The 18339-nt window shown below is 26.5% G+C and overlaps 3 protein-coding genes across 4 annotated transcripts in view; 2 read left to right on the top strand and 1 right to left on the bottom strand.

Moving 5' to 3' along the window:
- The first annotated feature begins 975 nt into the window (after positions 1 to 975).
- LOC107442290 (transmembrane protein 237) lies at positions 976 to 11049 on the top strand. Its single transcript, XM_043048204.2, has 4 exons — positions 976 to 1412; positions 4051 to 4363; positions 6187 to 6364; positions 9068 to 11049. The coding sequence occupies exons 1-4, from the start codon at positions 1112 to 1114 to the stop codon at positions 9221 to 9223; spliced, it is 948 nt and encodes a 315-aa protein (XP_042904138.1). The 5' UTR covers positions 976 to 1111; the 3' UTR covers positions 9224 to 11049.
- A 1214-nt stretch (positions 11050 to 12263) lies between these two features.
- On the bottom strand, positions 12264 to 17197 carry LOC107442311 (proteasome subunit beta type-3). Its single transcript, XM_016055855.3, has 6 exons — positions 16714 to 17197; positions 16444 to 16628; positions 15018 to 15125; positions 14766 to 14943; positions 12919 to 13013; positions 12264 to 12379 (listed from the first exon to the last, which is right to left on the bottom strand). Exons 1-6 carry the CDS (start codon positions 16714 to 16716, stop codon positions 12331 to 12333), a joined length of 618 nt encoding a protein of 205 aa, XP_015911341.1. The 5' UTR covers positions 16717 to 17197; the 3' UTR covers positions 12264 to 12330.
- The window catches only part of LOC107442299 (rho GTPase-activating protein 23), a 35823-nt gene continuing 34494 nt past the window's right edge, over positions 17011 to 18339 (top strand). For both annotated transcript variants that reach the window (XM_071184516.1, XM_071184517.1), the window contains exon 1: positions 17011 to 17129. The gene's annotated coding sequence lies outside the window, so the exon portion shown is untranslated. The remainder of the gene's footprint in view (positions 17130 to 18339) is intronic.

Genomic DNA, 18339 nt, shown 5'->3' with positions numbered 1-18339 from the left:
TCTGGCTATAAAAAAAAAGCTAAAACTTTCTGTAAGAGAACTTTTTAAAATTATTTAACTAAAAATGAAATCATTTTCCTAGAGTTAATTATTTGAAAACAAATGGGACAAGTAACTGATACTCTTTATAATTATACATAGTTTTAATTTCACTTTCTATTAAATCTTATTATATAAACATGTAAGACCATTAAATATTTATTTCAGTTTTTTATTTAACTCAAGTCAGATGAAATTTTAGTTTTTACTGATTATAAATAATTACAGATTATAAATATTTACAGATTATAATTTTATAATAGGTAATATCCATATGTTTAATAAATATAGTAGTAAATAAATGTGTGTGAAAACAAAAAGATTAATAAAATTGTTCCTTTTATATTACTGCATTTATATTTTATAATTCTTGAGTTAAAAAATTATGAAACGTAATGTACTTAACAATAAAGAAGATTCAAATATGTATTAGTGATAATGCATTATTTAAACTTAATATAAAATACATATAGCCAGGGTTCCCCAAGTGGGCCCACTTTGAAAATACCCACTTGGTGGTTTTTTTCACAAATTGTTTTTTTTTAAATTTGGTTCAAAAAGAAGTATCTCCTAATACTATCATTGGACAAATCGTTGAAGTTAACAAATATTTTAGAAATGTGCATCAAGCACATGGATGGGCAAATGAAATAAAATGCTTGATGACCCAATGATACTAGGTGGAACTCATATTGTGAGTGCGTAAAAACTTTTGCCAATATTTAGCATAAATAAGAAGAGATTGTTCTTGAACATCAAAATAAATCTAATAATAATATGTCCAAAATATTAAATAACGTTGGGCTTTACCAATAAACTATCAATTGGGAAAAACAGATATCAATTGTTTCTAAAGCTTTAAAAAAGCTTCAATCAGAAGACATTTCAATTTCAGAAGCTGTTGAAATATGAATTANGACAGTCAATTTTTGTGACAAACTAAATATGTTCTAGGGGTTTATGGAAGAGAATGAGCATCAATTTTTATGTGAAAGTAACTTTTTTATATCGATGTTTATGCAATATATAAAAAACTGTTTTCTTCATTAACTTAGTTAATGAATAAAAAGATATGAGTTCTACAAGTGTAGCTAGACAAAATAGGCGAATGCGCCAGCAGCAATTGTCTGCTTTAAATTCTCTCTCTTCTCCTATGACTCTTGCAGCTAGCACATTAAATTCTAGTCCTTCTAATTTTAAATCCTATGAAGTATCAACTGATTGTTCTTTGTCTGCTGATGAAAATAAATCGAATGAAAGTATCCAGGATTCCCAAAAAATTCAAGATTCTTTTACCTCAACTACTGGTTGTAGCTTCATAAACTGTGATGTCTCTAGTCGCCCCACTGGAAAAGTTTTTATTGAAGATGAAAGTATGTTAATTATGAAAGCTGTTAGTACTGTCATAAAATAAATAATACAAAAAGGTGTTCTGTGTTTTAAAAATGCACCTAAGATAAATAATAATGTTTTGCATTTAGTTTGTATAAACAATATAATTTCAGTAAGAATATGAAGTGAACAAGGGTAGGACCATTTCACTTAATATATGCAATTTTTTTTTAAAAAAATTGCTATTTATATAAGCTTTTTTTTCTGGAAGAATGTTAGTAAACTTACAGGTGATATTTCCAAATCAGTACTTCTAAAATCGCAAATAAAGTGAAAAATTGATCCTCTTCTATAATTGTTTTTCTTTCTTGATTTATTTTTAATATTTCTCATGTTTTATTCCTAAAATTTGACAGCTCTTATGAAAATCTTTTTAACTCAAACAATCATATTGAAATAGGGCTAAAAATGGTGTCAAATAAATTTAGTTAGAAAGGAATGATGGTCTTTTTCCTAGCTCTTCTCTTACACATGCCTAAAGTTATTTTTCTTTTGTTCTGCCATGCTTCTGTATCTACTAGAGTGAGTTATATTTATTCATTTTATTATCTAGTAATGTATTCTTCTGTCTCATTTAAGAATTCTGCATGCGAAGAAATATAAATTTCAGCTGTAATAAATGGTTTCGCTAGTTTATTTTATGTTAATTAAAATGAAGTCAGGAGTTGATTCTATATCATGCAGTAAGGATATTTTTATATCACAACCTATTAGTGCCAACTACAATTACTAAGATACTACGCCAATCATATTTACATATCTAACAAATATATTTTATAAATTATCATTTCAATGAAGAAGTTAATATACAAAATACAGTTTGCTCTTTGTCAGATAATATTTTGAGATATTTCCTTATCACTATGTGCTCATGCCAACTAGCTTCACCAATGCGCTGAAATGTGTTTTTAGACTTGAAAGCATTTTTTATAAAATGTGTAGTGGTTTGCCTAGGAAGGCTATGAGTATTTGGTTTCTTTCTTTAATGTTTTTTAATTTTTCTGGAGCCTGAGTACAGTTGTTGCCAAACTTTGATGACTTTTTTGGCTAAGATACCGGCTTAAAAATCTTCCCTAATACTTCTTATTAAAAATGTAAAAAAATTTTTGCATTTTTTTATTTGCATTGAACTTTTATTTACATAAAAAAGAAAAAAGCGAGAGATATCTTTACATTCTGTCATTTATTCTAATTAATTCCATCTTCTTTTTAAAAATAGTAAAAAAATTTTAGCAATTTTAAGCACATTTTACTCAGTAATGGAGACTGTCACAAGTGTTCCATTCACAGGTATCATCCATTCATTACCTGTACTCATTACATACTTATAAATTTGTTTAATGAATTTTTTAAAAGTTTTCTCCACTATGATTAAAATTAGAATCAGTCAGGAGTTGGGATAGTTATGACCACTTGTGACTTTTTTTATCTATAACTTTTTTAATGTCTTCATAAAACAATATAGATAAATGCTTTAAAGTGATTTTTTCACTTATTTAATGTTGCAAAAAAAAATTAACAACTAGATAATAAATATTCTGTTTAGTTTCTTAAAGAAATGGTCATCATTACCTCACCAGAAATTTCATGGAGATAAAAATTTCATTTACGATAATCTGACCACATATAGTGAATTATAATAAGTTGTTTTTATTGAAATTTATTTTTGAACATATTTTTAAAGGGTAACTTCGAATCAAAACTGCGTTTCAAAAATTAAAATTATTGGAATACTGGCTCGATAATTTTATTTAAAAACTATTTATAGGTTTCTGAAACAAAGTATACTTAACATAAAAACTTGATAAAGCATATTTTTTCTTAATTTTTACCTTGCATGAGTTTTTTAAAAAATGGTGCTGATCATAATTAGTCTGATTCATAATCGCCTCACTTAACCTTAACTGAAAAATTAAAATTAAATTGCTTTGGTTGGTTCTTTATTTATATATACCATCGGACCTCTATTTAACGAAATCGCTAAATCCCAATAATAAATTTGTTATATGGAAAATTGATACATCTTTGTCTTAAACTAGTATCTTCTATTTATTTTATAAATCTTAATCTTAAAAGAAATTTGCATGGAAAGCAAGAATAGAGCAAAACGTTATCCAGTGTTACACTATCATGCTACATACATTTTCAATTAAAAAACGCTGAATTGATTTATAAAACTACAGCTGCATTTATTATAAAAGTAATTTTAAACGTACATTATCACATGCGTTCTTAAGTTTAATTGCTACTGATAAAATCCATTAATTTCGTTTGAACTGCAAACAAGAAGGGAGAGACATTTTACTGCTTTCTCTAATGGCTTCAAAAATCGATTCAAGGTCATTTCCCCATAAAATGCAACAACAAGTTTGAAATGTTCTGAAATATTTTGGAAAATAAGGAAAGTGGATCTCAAAGAAAAGTTCATAAAATAGAAAATTTACTTCGCTATTTGTAAGTTATTTTACGAAGAAATTTCCAAAATGTTCTTGGTTCCTCAAAAAAATCCCAAAATAGAAAAATTAAAAAAATAGAAGTTCGTTGAATAGAAATCCGACTGTATTTAGAATTATATATACCGTTTTACCATAAACTCTATATTATATTATATCTGTATAGGAGGCTTTAAAGTGGTGGATGCTAGTGAAGTTATGCAGTCATTTAAGAATGAGTATTCTTCAGCGGAGTCTATGGAAAGAGAGCCTGCAATTCTATTGTCATATAAAGCAGCAAGAATGTTTCAGAATTTCAGTACCTTTTGTCACGGACTTCTGGGAGGAATGTCACTCATACATTTGCTGTTGCTCACTCATCTCATCACATCTAATTCATCAAATGAAGATAAAATGAAACATTTTGGTTTCTTGTCTCAGCCAGTCCATAATATCTATAATTTCATTTGTGTCATTTGTTGCATATCTGCATTTGACAGGTAAATGGCAACTTTTATTAAATTTCATTCTGTGTTACATTAAAAAAAATAATAATTCCACCACTGTTGTTTTTCCTACCAGCTCAACATTCTTTGCAGTATGCAAAATAAAAAACAAAACTCTAGGTATAACTTTTGATCGAATGAGACGATTTTCTAGTAGTAATATATAATCATATTATAGTTGGCGATATAGAGCTTAAATGTACTACAGAAGACTGCAATTTAAGTTATAAATTCTGTACTCTCTCTGAAGACATTTTTTTTGTGAACTTGAACTTTAGACCCTCATAATATAAATGGTAATTACTACATAGAACCAATGGTTTTGATAGTTCAGTTATAAGAGTGGTCAGAAGTTTAAACTACTTCATATTCATTTTAATTTTTGTGTATTTTGCAATGTTTCTAAATGCATTTGAATTTTTCACTCTCTTTGAGAGTAAAATATCTGAATGCAGCAAAAAAAAATGTACATTTTATTCAGAGAAAATACAGATTTTGCAACTTTCACATTAATTTATAATAATATTTAACCATATTAAATTATTCTACTATATTTGTAACATTTTCATCTATATTATTCCATAACACGTAATAAAAGATGGTGAGACCTGTATCCTTCATGAAAAGAAACTTATACAAAAAAACACTCCTTTATTGTAGAATGGTATGAATAGCTTTTTGCATAAGCTTATAGCTTTGTATTTCCATTAACAAAGTTTAAGGTTCAGGCTATTCAATGGAGCCATTTAGGGCCAAGAATACAATACTTGTCACACACATATGTCACGGTCCTTTTTACAGCGAGTACTCATTCACTGACATTCCATCTATTCGCAGATAGTGATTTTGACCTGAATACCCCAGGTCAAAATCACGATCTGTGAATTTGACCTGGGATCAGATTCACAGATCAATCTCCAATACAGTACCCCCAGAGATTTGAATTGTTATGGGAACCTGGTGATCTCGACAGAGTGAGGTCAATATCATAATGCAAAGTCATTATATTGTGAATAAAGCTCTAAATTGTTACTCAAAGTTAAAAAAAATTGGCTAATTTTGACAAAATAATGCGATATTTTTTAAAAACAATTAGGAAATATTAGCAGAATAATCAATAATGATACTTCATAGGTGAAATATGTATTTAGTATAATAATTTGGTACAGGGCAGCCATTTGTGATAAATAACATACAGCCAAAGTACACAAGTTTTAACTCAAAGATTAACATTTCAAAAAAAGAGTGAATGAAATTTTCAGTTGTACATTTATCCTTTTATTCTTATAAATGCATATCAGACTTCATACAGGTTTCCATATGATCATATAATCTATGCTTTTGATCATCAGTGGGATCCATAATTAACTAACTTTTTCACCGTAGATCATGACAGCCTAGGCTAAGAGTCTGGGTATCTTGCAACTTTTCTTCCATTTAAAAAGGTAAAAAAAATAAATCATGGATTTAACAACAGCAAAAAAGTGGTTTTAATAATTTCTTTGAAACTTTTGTTTAATTAAATTACTTCAATGACTATGGAAACATTTTGTTTTGAAAGGGCAAAAACATTGAATCTTAAAAAAAACTAAACTAATTTTAGTTCCTGAATAAGGATGAACAGTTTAGTGCAGATCAACATTAAAATAACAATGCTTAACATAACTTATTAAACGTTATGATGAAAGTGCAGTTCTAAAGATGGTCTTACGAAGAGCATAGGCTGTATTTTCAATAGTTTTTATGTATTGTTGCTTGTGATCCAAAAGAGCGGTATAATTTACATTGATTTCTAAATTATTTTTTTATCCTTCTAGGCATGATGTTGGAAGTATCAAGAACTTGCTTCAGAATGTTAAGAAATGCCATCCAACGCTTTGCATTATTTTTATATATCCGTTGTGCCTGTTAATGAGTTTGAGTACTGTTAACGTCGATGAAAGATTTTGGCTATCTTACAACAATGCAACAGATGTTGAAATGCTGACTTCAAAAGTATGAAGAAATTTTTTTTTTGATTTTGCTATTATCTTGATTTCTAAAGTGAATTGCACAACATTTAAATTGAGGTATATCTTGTGTAGTTGAATTTAGTGAACTTGAAATTTTGACAACTCACAAAATTGTATACAGACATAATGCTTTTAAAGACCTATCTCATAAATTTCCTTAGCCTTTTCTTTATAGTTGGTAAATATGACTGAATGACATTGCTATGTGTAATAAGCAAATGGTTAATATGTAATATATTTTAAGGTAGCCTTGAATTTCATAACCCTGGGAAATTTTACTTTAATTTAGGGATATGTATCAGATACCAAGTTTGCTCGGCTAATTTCCAGGTTTTAACCAGGATGCACCAAAATAATTTTTCCTACCTCTAACCGATTCTTATTCTCAAGACTCGGTACGAGGTATTTGTTACCAGATATCACTCATTAAGGTTTGACACAAACCACATTCAGATTTATACTAACCTTAAATTCATAAAATTGATTGTTTTAGAATTATATGCATTGCATCAGGTTTTTTAATAATTAAGCTGGAAAAGCTGATTTATGTAGACAAAATTAGCTTTTGTACAGAATATTGATTGAGTGAAACCTTAATACAGAACATAAATAGTACTTTTAGAACAGAGAATATGTTCCCTGAAGATAGAGGTCTTCTTAGGAGATTGACATGCAAATATAATGTTAAAAACTAAATTAATATGATTGTTTACTAAATATATAATAGGTAATTATATAGATATTTATTTAAAGTTGACTGTATCATAATGATTAAAATTTAAAGATAACTGGAAAAAATATGAGTATTACTCTTATACTAATTTGCTTTTAGCTAATGACTAAATGTAATTATTTGGATTTGGAGATTTAGTATTCTATATAAGAACTCAGTTTTATGGAACACAACAGTTGCAAAGAAAGCAAATATTTATTAAAAGGGACACATTAACTAGTCTGCTTTAAGTTCTCTTACCTTCAGATTAAATATGAAAAGTTTTTGTTTCTCTATGTTATACAAATGTGTGTTAGTTTCACAGAAAAAGTTTCTCATGAAAGCAAATTTGCCCTTTGTTTGATTCAGAAGTTTAAAATTATAGGATTAAGAAAAATAATTGTAACTTTAAGAACAACAAAACCTTCATCTGAATCTTGTGTTATAAAATTTCTCACCGAGTTTAAAAAATTGTAATAAAATAAATAATGTGAATATTTTTACTTTTATGATTTTCAAATGATTAAATATTAATCCCAGATAGTTAAAATCTTTTTTTATTTAAAACACCATCAATTTGTTAAAATAATTTTTAATAACATTATCATTCTACATCCTAACAGTCATCCCTAATTTTGTTTTCATTATATTTTTATAAATAGAGTTTAGAAAATCTGAAAATATGGACTTGCAATTAATTTCATTGGAACTTTTTATTATTTATTGCTTTTCCATTCAGACCCATTTCAAATTTTTTTTAAAAATTATTTTATTATCTTTCTTTGAATTTGCTTAAGATATTCTGGTCAGCTTTTCATAAGTTTTTGTTAGAAAAATTCTCAAATCTTTCTTGCTTTGTTTCTAAAAATAAAGATCTAGTTCAAATTTTGGATACGCTCAGTAAACTAGAATACTTATGGGAAAAACTGGCAAACAAGAAACAAAGATGGAAAGTCATAAGTAATTATTTTTTTAGAAGTCCTCTCAAATTATTATAAGGAAAAGTCTTACTTTTATTTGAGTTAGTTATTTTTTTTCAAACTTTTTTTTTCTTACTATATTTTAACTTGAAAAAACATAAAAATAATGAATAATAATGAATTCTGACTAATAATGAATTCTGATTTTTTAAAAATAAGTTCAACTTATAACTTTCATAGAAATTAGTTTTACTTGTATTTCTTATTTAAGTATAAATGATTTAATACTCGATGAAAACAAAACTTTTTTTTTATAGATATGAATACAGACATATTCAGTCTATGTATTACATAATTTTTATTATAAGGAAACAGAAACCTGTGTACTAATAACATGAACAAATTTTCTGATCTTTAAGTTCAATAAATATGTAGTATTTAATAACACTACTAAAACAAATATGTAGTCATTTACATTACCAAAAAGCAAGTACTATTTAACAAGTACTACAAAAAGCAAGTATTATCAGCATTTTATTTTCATAACATAATAATTCGGTGGGTGAGAAACCTCTATGTTTAATATGTAACCATTTCTTAAAGTAGTATTCATTTAGTCATTAATAACATTTAAAAATATAATATCTGTAACTAAGTTTACCATATTTAGAGGTTTTTACATCAAAGATTATTTTATAAGCATTAAGATTGAAAAATTGGTTTATAACACAATAATTCTTTATTCTACCCTAGGGCTAAAACTTCTGAATGTCATCTTATTAATCCATGTCTAACTGCTGATTAGAACCAAATTTGTTTTATAAATAGATTTTACTGTACACCTTTTTATCTTCAATTACATATTTAGAAGTTAAATTAATTATAATTACATATTAGAATTAATAATTACATATTCGAATATTAGAAGTTAAAGGGGAGAAAAAGGTAAAATGAATATTTTTAATCAATAAATAGGAATTTCAATGTGTTATTTTTGTTAACTTTTTTCTTTAAAGAAAGAAAAGAAATGTTTATATATTTTTTTCTTTTTTAGGATGTATCAAACGAAATTTTCTACTGGAAGACCTTAAGCATTTTGAAGTGTGTTGGTGCTATAATAGCATGGATTTTAATAAGCTTCAAACCAAATCATAACATTTTCCTCAAACAAATTAAAAATATTCTAGAGAAAAACAAAAATATTCATTGAAAATTGCTCATCTCTTGTTTTTTAATATCATTACTTAACACAAGTTATTTATGAACAATTAAGGAAATAACATTGGTTCTGTAATAGCATGGATTTCAATAAATTTCAAACTGAATCATAATATTTTTTCAAACAAATAAAAAATATCCCTGAGAAAAACAAGGATGTTTGTTAAAAATAGTTTCTTGTAACTTGTTGCTATGTAAAAGTTATTTATGAATTATTTAGAAAATAACATTTTATTGAATTCTTAAAATTTAAACTATAAATCTAAACTCCAACACAACATTCCAGAAGAGTCTGTAAAAACACTATTTATATAACCATGAGAAATACACTCCATCAATTATACAAAATGTAGATTTAATAAAGGTGAGAACCACTGAAACTCTGATGACAAATTAAATTTGCATGAATAAAATTTCTAAATTATAAAATTTGTAAAGCTGTAATAAGAACATACATTTCATATAAATTTAAACACTATTTAATGTCAAAAATGCTATAGTTTAAATGTGAGATTCATAATTCATGTAAAAACAAAGCAAGACCCGAGAAGCAGTTTAAAATTTGTAATTCATCTAGATAAGATTTGATCACTAAATAGCATTGTTTGCCTCTATTTGTATTCTAGCCTTATAATCATTTAAATGCACTCTTAGCTTTCTAAAATTAAGGAGATGATTGCCAAAATTTACATACATTGCTACATTACATGCTTAAAAGATATAGCTTTGTGTCTTGATTTTGTTGACAAAAATTGTATGTGAATTGATTGATAGAATCAGAATTTTATGTAATATAAATTTTTGGCTATCTTAACAAGCAAATGTTCCAATTAGCGAGGTTCTTCAGAAAAATTAAATAACATTTGTTACATAATTGAATAGCTTTTTTACTCTAAAAATATTATTATAAATTTCATAAAATTCTTATTACCGGATATAGAAAGTTATTTCAGTAAATATTGTTAAAAATATTTAGCACTAGCCATTTCTTTCTGAAAGTTACTTAACACATAAGTATTTTTTATCTGTTCAATTTACTTATTTCTTTTAAAAGTGTTGTTAAAACAACATTATGCACTTTCTTTATATTTAATAAGAAATTAAATATATAAATCTTTTTTCACATTTAAGTTGTTATTAACCTGTTAAATGGGGATTAAACTTTTATTCAACTAGTTCCACTAGACCTTTTTCTTGATAATTATCAGCAATATATCCACACCTCAAGTAATTCCCTTGACGAAAACTTATCATGCACATTGCAGCATTAGTATGCGTATGACAAAATATTTCCAGTTAACAGGTAAACAAATTATTGAGAAAAAAGAACATATTTCTATTGAAAGGCTGCTATTTAATTCTTTTTTTAAGATAGCTGGTCACCTTTTTTTTATATTTAAATAATTTTTGTATTTCATGTCAGTTCTATATAGAGAAATGCAAAAGAATTTGCATAGGAAAATGTTTACCTCATGTCATTTTCTGAGTCATTATTTGTCACAACACTTATTTAGAAAATGTACCATTTACTTGTTATTCTACATTTTATTTATTTATTTTTGTTTAACAGTGTTATTCATCAGCTTAATGCTATCTCTAGTCATTATTAATAAAAGTTATTTGAAACCTGCACTTGCTATTTTGCTTTTTTATTTTTAAAACAGTATTAGTTCTATGAAATAAAGTAAAATGGATTACTATTAAAAATATTTATCACTAGTCACTTTTAAGTCATTATTTTGTAACTGTTTATTTGTGATATACTGTTGAATAGCTGTAAATAAATCTTTTTGAATAAATAAATCTTGTTCAAATTTATGTATTGGTATTATAACAATAGAAAAAATATTATGTAGGAAGATACATATTACAAATATTTTATCACTAATCACATTCAGGGTCTACATAAGTTATTTCATAACTATTTAAAATAATTTATTTCTGTTGTAAATCTGTTCAACTTTGATAAATTTAGTAAAATCTCTTTCATGCTTAAATTTTTTTAAACCAATTTCATATCAATATTAAAAAAATCAAAAAGAATTTGTGTTGGAAGCCATTAATTAGAATTATTTTATTGCATCTGAAGGAAAATTGAATGCCTTCTAAGTTATTTAACATAGCAGTTATTTGAAACTGTCCAGTAAATACATTATTGAAAGTATGTTTTGTTACAATTTGACCATTTTAGTAAGCTTTAATTTTTACCCATTTTTTTTCTTAATGGTTAGATTTTGAACTATGGTCTTACATGCATACCTATAATAATAATTTATAATTATTTTCAAAATTTCTTAATTTTTGAAAAAGTTTGAAATTTAAACATATTTTTAGCAGTTAGTTCCTATTAACAAAAAAAAAAATAATAATAATAATTTAAAATTTCTATGTTGAGTGCAACTAGACCTAGTAAAACTTTTTTTCAAACAAAATTTTTAATTTTTGTTGTACTTAATTTACTGTACTTAATTTACATGTATTAATTTTCTGTTACATTAATTTTATGAAAGAAAAATCTATTTTAAATTAATAAAATTAGAAATTTAATTAAGAATAAAATATACAGTTAAAATTATTTTGCTATAGCTACAATAGGTAGTTCTTCACATCAGCAAGAACAAACATTTCATCAATCTTTTATTATTTGACCACAAAAGTGCAGCACTGTTAAAACTTTATTCTATATCAGAAATTACTATTAATCTTCTTGCTATATACTATGTAAAAAAATTTTGTGAAGGTGTGAGTTATTCAAAGTTTACAATACAACTTTTAATAAAATTAAAAAAATTTAGCATGATTTGACCATAAAACTTTAGGACAGTAAAACGTGACAACTTAGAGGATTTCAATGCAACTTATAGTAAAAAATAATGGTTTTTCATGTAATTTAACAATATAATTGTAAACCTGTGACAACTTACTCATTTTGCATAGCATAATGAAATTTTTGAAAATATGTCACTAATTCAAAATTTTAAATGCAAATTATGTAGTATTTTTTATGTGGTTATTAATAAAAAATAAACCAGAAAGTTTTATAATTTTTATTTAAAAAAAGGAATATTTAATAATCAAACTAAACACAAAATAGAAAAATCAATCCATTCTCGTTTTCAAAATTTTTGTTGTTACTTTATCTTTCTCCCTAAAAAAGAAATTTTGATATTAAATTAAATATAATCAATTACTAAATAATTGAGAATAATATTAATGAAACAATTGTTATAAAAATTTTAAATAATATAATTACAAATAAGGAATTTGAAGATAGTTTTTACAATGGAATTTTTTTTTTTCTTAAACTTTAATTCCTTGAGAAGAAAAAAAATCTTTTAAAATAAATAAAATTAAAAAAAACTAGTCAACTTATTTAAAAAAAATGAAAATATGAAGGTTTTATTCAAACAAATTGTTAGACAATTAAAGTATAAAAACTGATCATAAAATTAAAACAAAAACTATGTGTATACCATGCAACAAATAATGTAATATTTGAAAATATCTAATAGAGGGGTTCTAATAAATATCCTACAAAAGTGGCCTCAGAAACATAATATGCAGATGTCCAAAAGTTAAGCATAATTTTGCAATTTGTTTTAACTTTTAGACACCAGTGTGTATATCAAGCATAAAAATATGAAGTAATTTTCTTTTAGCTATTAGAAGAAGAAAACTTTCACTTACACTATGTGTACAATTCCACCCCAACCAGATATAGCATCACGGTCACAGGAATTAACTAAGGCTTGGGAAATTTTTTCAAAAAGTATATCTGGTTCCTGAAAATTAAATACACTTTATTAAAATTTTAAATTTGAACTAAAATTCAAACTCTTATAAAACATAAACATTAAATTATGTAGAAATTTATTCGGACTAAAACAGCATTAGGCGAGTTTTGAAACTGTAATAATATGTAATATAATATAATAATATAACAAGTAAATAATATAACAAGAAATATTTCCTGATACTTTTTAAACTGAATGACAACAATTCAAGCCTACAAAGAATTCATTTTTATATTTTCATTGTTTTCTTCTTTAAAACATTTCAAGCCAAATCATAAAGCAGACCTACCAACCTCAGAAATTCAAGAATTTCTAGTCAACAATTTTTTCTAAATTTGTTTTTACAAAGAAAAACAAAGTTAAGTATGTTGGGGGTATTAATTTACATGTACTCACTTTACAGCATTTTATATTCATCTTATCTAAATAAAGAAAAAATTTTGAAATGTCACTGCACTGTAAAACACAACACTGAGTAGCTAAATTCTCAAGAAACAGGCTGCACCTTTTCTTAATACAAAAAACAATTGAAATATTACTTGAGTTAAATCAGCATGGATTAAAATATCTTAAAAGAGAAATCTTTCATTTATGTCTAGTTAAAAGCAGTGTTGCACATTTTCTTTGGTTTACCGATTTTTTTTTTTAAAAAAAAAAGATTTGATAAGGAGTTAAGAATAAACCAAAGATATTCAAAATAAAAAATGGTCTAGTAGGAAAGAATTATCGGTCAATAAGCAAATTGTGCACAGGTCTGCCAATAAAATTTTTTTTTTAGGGACATAGCCTGAGAAAACATTTGCGGCCTGATGTCCTGAAAATGGCCACAAAATTCTGACACTCAGGAAGAAAGCTTAAGAAAATTCGAGAAATTCATTTTTAAAAATCTCTAGTAATTATCTGACGAGATGGTGCGATATGACTTATCTCAAAGTTTCCCAACTACAAGACTTCAAACACGTACATCTGTTATTTTTTTTAACCATTCTGCATAGATTTATATTATTCCATTTTATTTGTTTGCAAATATTAATGATGTATTCAAACAATTGAAATATTACTTGAGTTATATCAACATGAATGTCTTTTAAAAGAGAAATCTTTTATTGCCTTGTTAAAAGTAGTGTTGTGCTTTTTCTTTGGTTCAACAAATTTCTTTCAAAAAAAGATTCTAAAAAGGAGTTAAAGATAAACCAAAGATATTCAAACTGCAAAATGGCTGTGAAGGAAAGAGTTATTGAACTATAAGCAAATTCTGCACAGGTCTGCCAATGCAAAAAATTACTATTAGGGAAAGAGCCTGAGAAAACACTTTTGTGGCCTGATATCCCGAAATTAGCCACAAAAGCCTGAAACTCAGGCTGAAAACTTAAAAGAGTTAGTAAAGGCATGTCTGCAAAAATTGCATTATTCTTTGGCTTTTTTCCTCCTTAAAATCAAATCCCCAGACAAATTTAGGTTTCCATAACCCCAGGGGAATGGGGTGCATTTGTATTGCCATTGTGATCACTTTACAAGATTGAAAAATGGAACACAGAGCAAACCATGATACAGTGTTAAAAGATTTTTTGTTATAAAAAATAAAGATTTATTATTAAGAAAATGCTTTTGAGTTTAAAAACAAGTTAAAATATATAAAATACTGAGCAGTTGGGATTTGAAGACACCTGTTTCAAACAATAAATTCAATAGGGAGTTTTAAAAATATTCTAATGAATTATGTATGGATAGTTTTTTTACCATATCCTTCTCCCATAAAGCTTCACACATTCCAAAGGCTTGATCCTCACAAGTTCCAGACACTACAAAATCCTCAACAGGCCTACCAGATCCAATTACATCTAAACCACAAATATAAGGCTCGTTTGTTCCAGGTTCAAGACCAGCCACAATAGGAGACACGAAAAAAGGTCCAAATCTATTAATGAACAGATGACAAGTAAGAAGAGATAAATGTATAAGATTACAAAAATATGTATGCATAATACAAACCTCATCTCATACAGAAGATTTGACAGAACTGATTGTAGAACTGCAGGTCTCATTTTTCTGTCTTCTCTAAGTTCATACATATTTACACGAAATTGTAATTTTTGAGCCCTTTAAATGAAATAAAATAAAGAAACATGAAGTTTTTTCCAAATTAATAAACAGCTATTTAAATATTTAATACATTGGAAAAAAGAATTTTGGCAAGTTCAGGTAATAGATTTTTTGAGATGACAAGTTTTTTAAAGTAAACAAAGATTAAAACATATGTTATTTAGTAATAAATAAAAAAAAATTGCAGTTGATGCCAGTTTTTATGCAACAATGTTTTGTTATTAGTTAAATGACTATTAATTTTTCAGAAAAAAACTTAGTATGATTAAGGTATTGCCAATAACAAAATCTAACAAAATAAAATAAGAAAGCAGGAGTTGATGTTTGATGATTTTTCTTTTTTTTATTGTTCTCATCATAATCTATGCTAAATTTTGTGGCAAAACATATTGATTAGGAGACTTCACTAAAATTTACTTAATAATAAAGTTATCTTAATAAAAGTTATCTGCATATTTATAGTTAGATAATAGATATTATTCTTAAGCAAATTTAGAGTTTGGGTTTTGTGAGCATCCATTTCTCACTATAAATTTTTATTCTTTATCAGGTTCTGCACACATATTTTTGATATTGTGGTATTATTAGTTATTACACTTATTACAAAATAAATATATTTTACAAATATGATATACTTATGATGATATTTCTATTTCATTTTCCATTTTTGAAGACTGTTCATCTCAACCAAAATCACTAAGTGCCATTCGTGTACCAGCAATAAATAAAATATACAGGGTGGCTTAGCAAGAAGAAGTAATGACTTCTGTTTGGGATCCCGCTTTGAGATTTTTTCAGTAATATTCTGTTTGGGAACCGCAAAAAAAAAGCAGACTAATATCTGGATCATTGAAAATTATGGTATTAGGAACAATGATGAACCCTTAAAATAAAACCTTTATCTACAGTTACTCGCATGCAGGGTTGGCAACTTTTGGACAACTGACAATGGTTTTTTTAATCATATCAAGAAACCCTCTTTAACATGAGTCAAAACCTCAAGATTTTTGTGAAAAACTATCAGATTATTTAAGTATACAAAATGACATAGATATTTTCATGGGTTGTCTATTGTGAGAGAGAATCTAGGAAAAATTCTGTAATTTTCTTTTTTCTCAAAATTTCATTTTAAATGGGATTCTTCTATTAAAGCCTTAAACATAATAACCGGTTATTCTAATTAACATTTTAGCTGAGCATACAAAAAGGAACCAACTATAATTAATATAAAATTTTTAAATGTAGTAATTTGACGTGATTTTTAAGTTTAATAAGACAATAAGGGCTTTGAACATACATTAAAATGTATACTCACACGGTCGCAGTATCAGTGGCTAAACCAGGAAGGCCAACATATAATCTTGGTCCAAGTTCATATATTTTCTTGAAATCCATGCTTACAGTTTGGGCTCTGACTCCTAATCTTCGATCAGAAGCAATAGCAAAGCAATTTTTTCCTGTCATAGCAATGACAAGTCCACCGTTGTATTCGAATATACTCTAAATTTAAACATCAAATTATAAATAATGCCACACATTTCCTCACACAATAAAAAGTTAAACTTTATTTTAAAAGTTTACTTACCATGATGACGATAAATTAAAGGGCCTAAATATAAAATATAATGCAATAAAACTTTGAAAAAGTAGAAATTCAACAGAAGACAAAAACAGAGAGTTGCCGATTCATTTATAAACAGTTAAATTTGCAGTTAAGATCGCTTTATCTTTTATTTATTTTCTTCTTTGGAAATTTTGAAATAAGTTTGAATTTGGCTGGGAAAAAAATGTTTTTTTCGTACCGAGAAAGATCTAAAATAATACTAAAATTCTCTTTATTACTTAGAGAGGAAAAATTCTACACTAATAGTTATTAATCACTAAACTGAAAATTAACTTTAACCACTACGAAATGTCTTATTAAATGTCGCCAATACATTTACATAGTTCTTATATTAAAATGTTTTTGTCTTAAATTTCAATCATTCGAGTAAAATAAAAGTAAGCATTCTTGACTGATCTGCTTAAAAAATTGCTTGACATTTTATTAATTTCACTGTTAAATCTTTACTCATTTGTGCTGATATAAATGTCAACAGGTTATGCTAAAATTAAACTGTAAACAAATGAAAAAATGTAACGAAATTTCCTGGTTTTGCATTTTATAAAAACAACTATGATGTAATAAAGAAAGCAATAACTCTCATTTTTAAGATTCTTAACTTATAATACTGTGACACATACGTTTGAAATATTTTATAATTCGCTACTTTTCAACTTTTTCATTAAGGGATCTTTTCATTTCGAGTGTCTATTATTTTTAGATTTTATGCTTGATCGTTCATTCCACAAATTTGACTCGTTCAGAATATAATAAATTTAAAATTCATTGTAGAAAGTATTAAAAAAATCATTAAGTGCACTGTGAATTATATTGAAAAGCAAACTGCTGATTAGAAATAAGGAATATTTATTTACTTGCCCTTCCCTTTATAGACGTAGGACTGAAATATATCAGCCTTTTTTAATTAATATATATCTACTATAAATGCCAAACAAGCAAAAAAACTTTTTCAACTTCCAAAGAACTCTTAAGTAATTTACAAGCTGCTAAAAACTGCTGCTTCAGCATTCTTTATATATCATGAAAGACATCATTGATGTTTTTGGAAATTCTAAGTAATTATTTACTTGAAGGGGTGTTGCTAATGTCAAGATTCACTTGTATGATACTAATTAAGAAATTCCTTGTAAATTGTATTAATATGTTTTTCTTTTTTTACTAAAACAAATTGCTATGCCTACTCTTGAAGTTGATTTTATACACTGCTGCCATATGATCAAATGTAGGGTTTATTAATCCCTTCACGATCAGTTAATTTTCAAGAAAACGCCCGTAAAAGTTCCTATTTTTTTGTATTTGTATTACGTATTTGATTAGTACTGCAACTAGTTTAAAATAAACTAACTATCTACAATTACCTTAAAAATATCCTGTCACTGCCATCAGCTGTGTAAAATGGGAAATAAAAGATTTTCTGGGCAAAAGAAATGAATTAGTTTTATTCTTATTGGCGCATTACTACTGAACACTCAAATCTGTCAATATCACAGGAGCGAGAAATAGCGGAAGAAAACTCACCCCGTCATTTTCACGGGAGCGAGAAGGAAGAGGTTAACAGGGGTCTGCCCAGGCCAAATTTGTTAGCAT

This window comes from Parasteatoda tepidariorum, chromosome 8 (assembly GCF_043381705.1).
Source record: "Parasteatoda tepidariorum isolate YZ-2023 chromosome 8, CAS_Ptep_4.0, whole genome shotgun sequence".
NCBI classification, from domain to species: domain Eukaryota; kingdom Metazoa; phylum Arthropoda; class Arachnida; order Araneae; family Theridiidae; genus Parasteatoda; species Parasteatoda tepidariorum.
The sequence above is the reverse complement of the archived record's forward strand: the minus strand, read 5'-3'. Positions and strand labels throughout refer to the sequence as shown.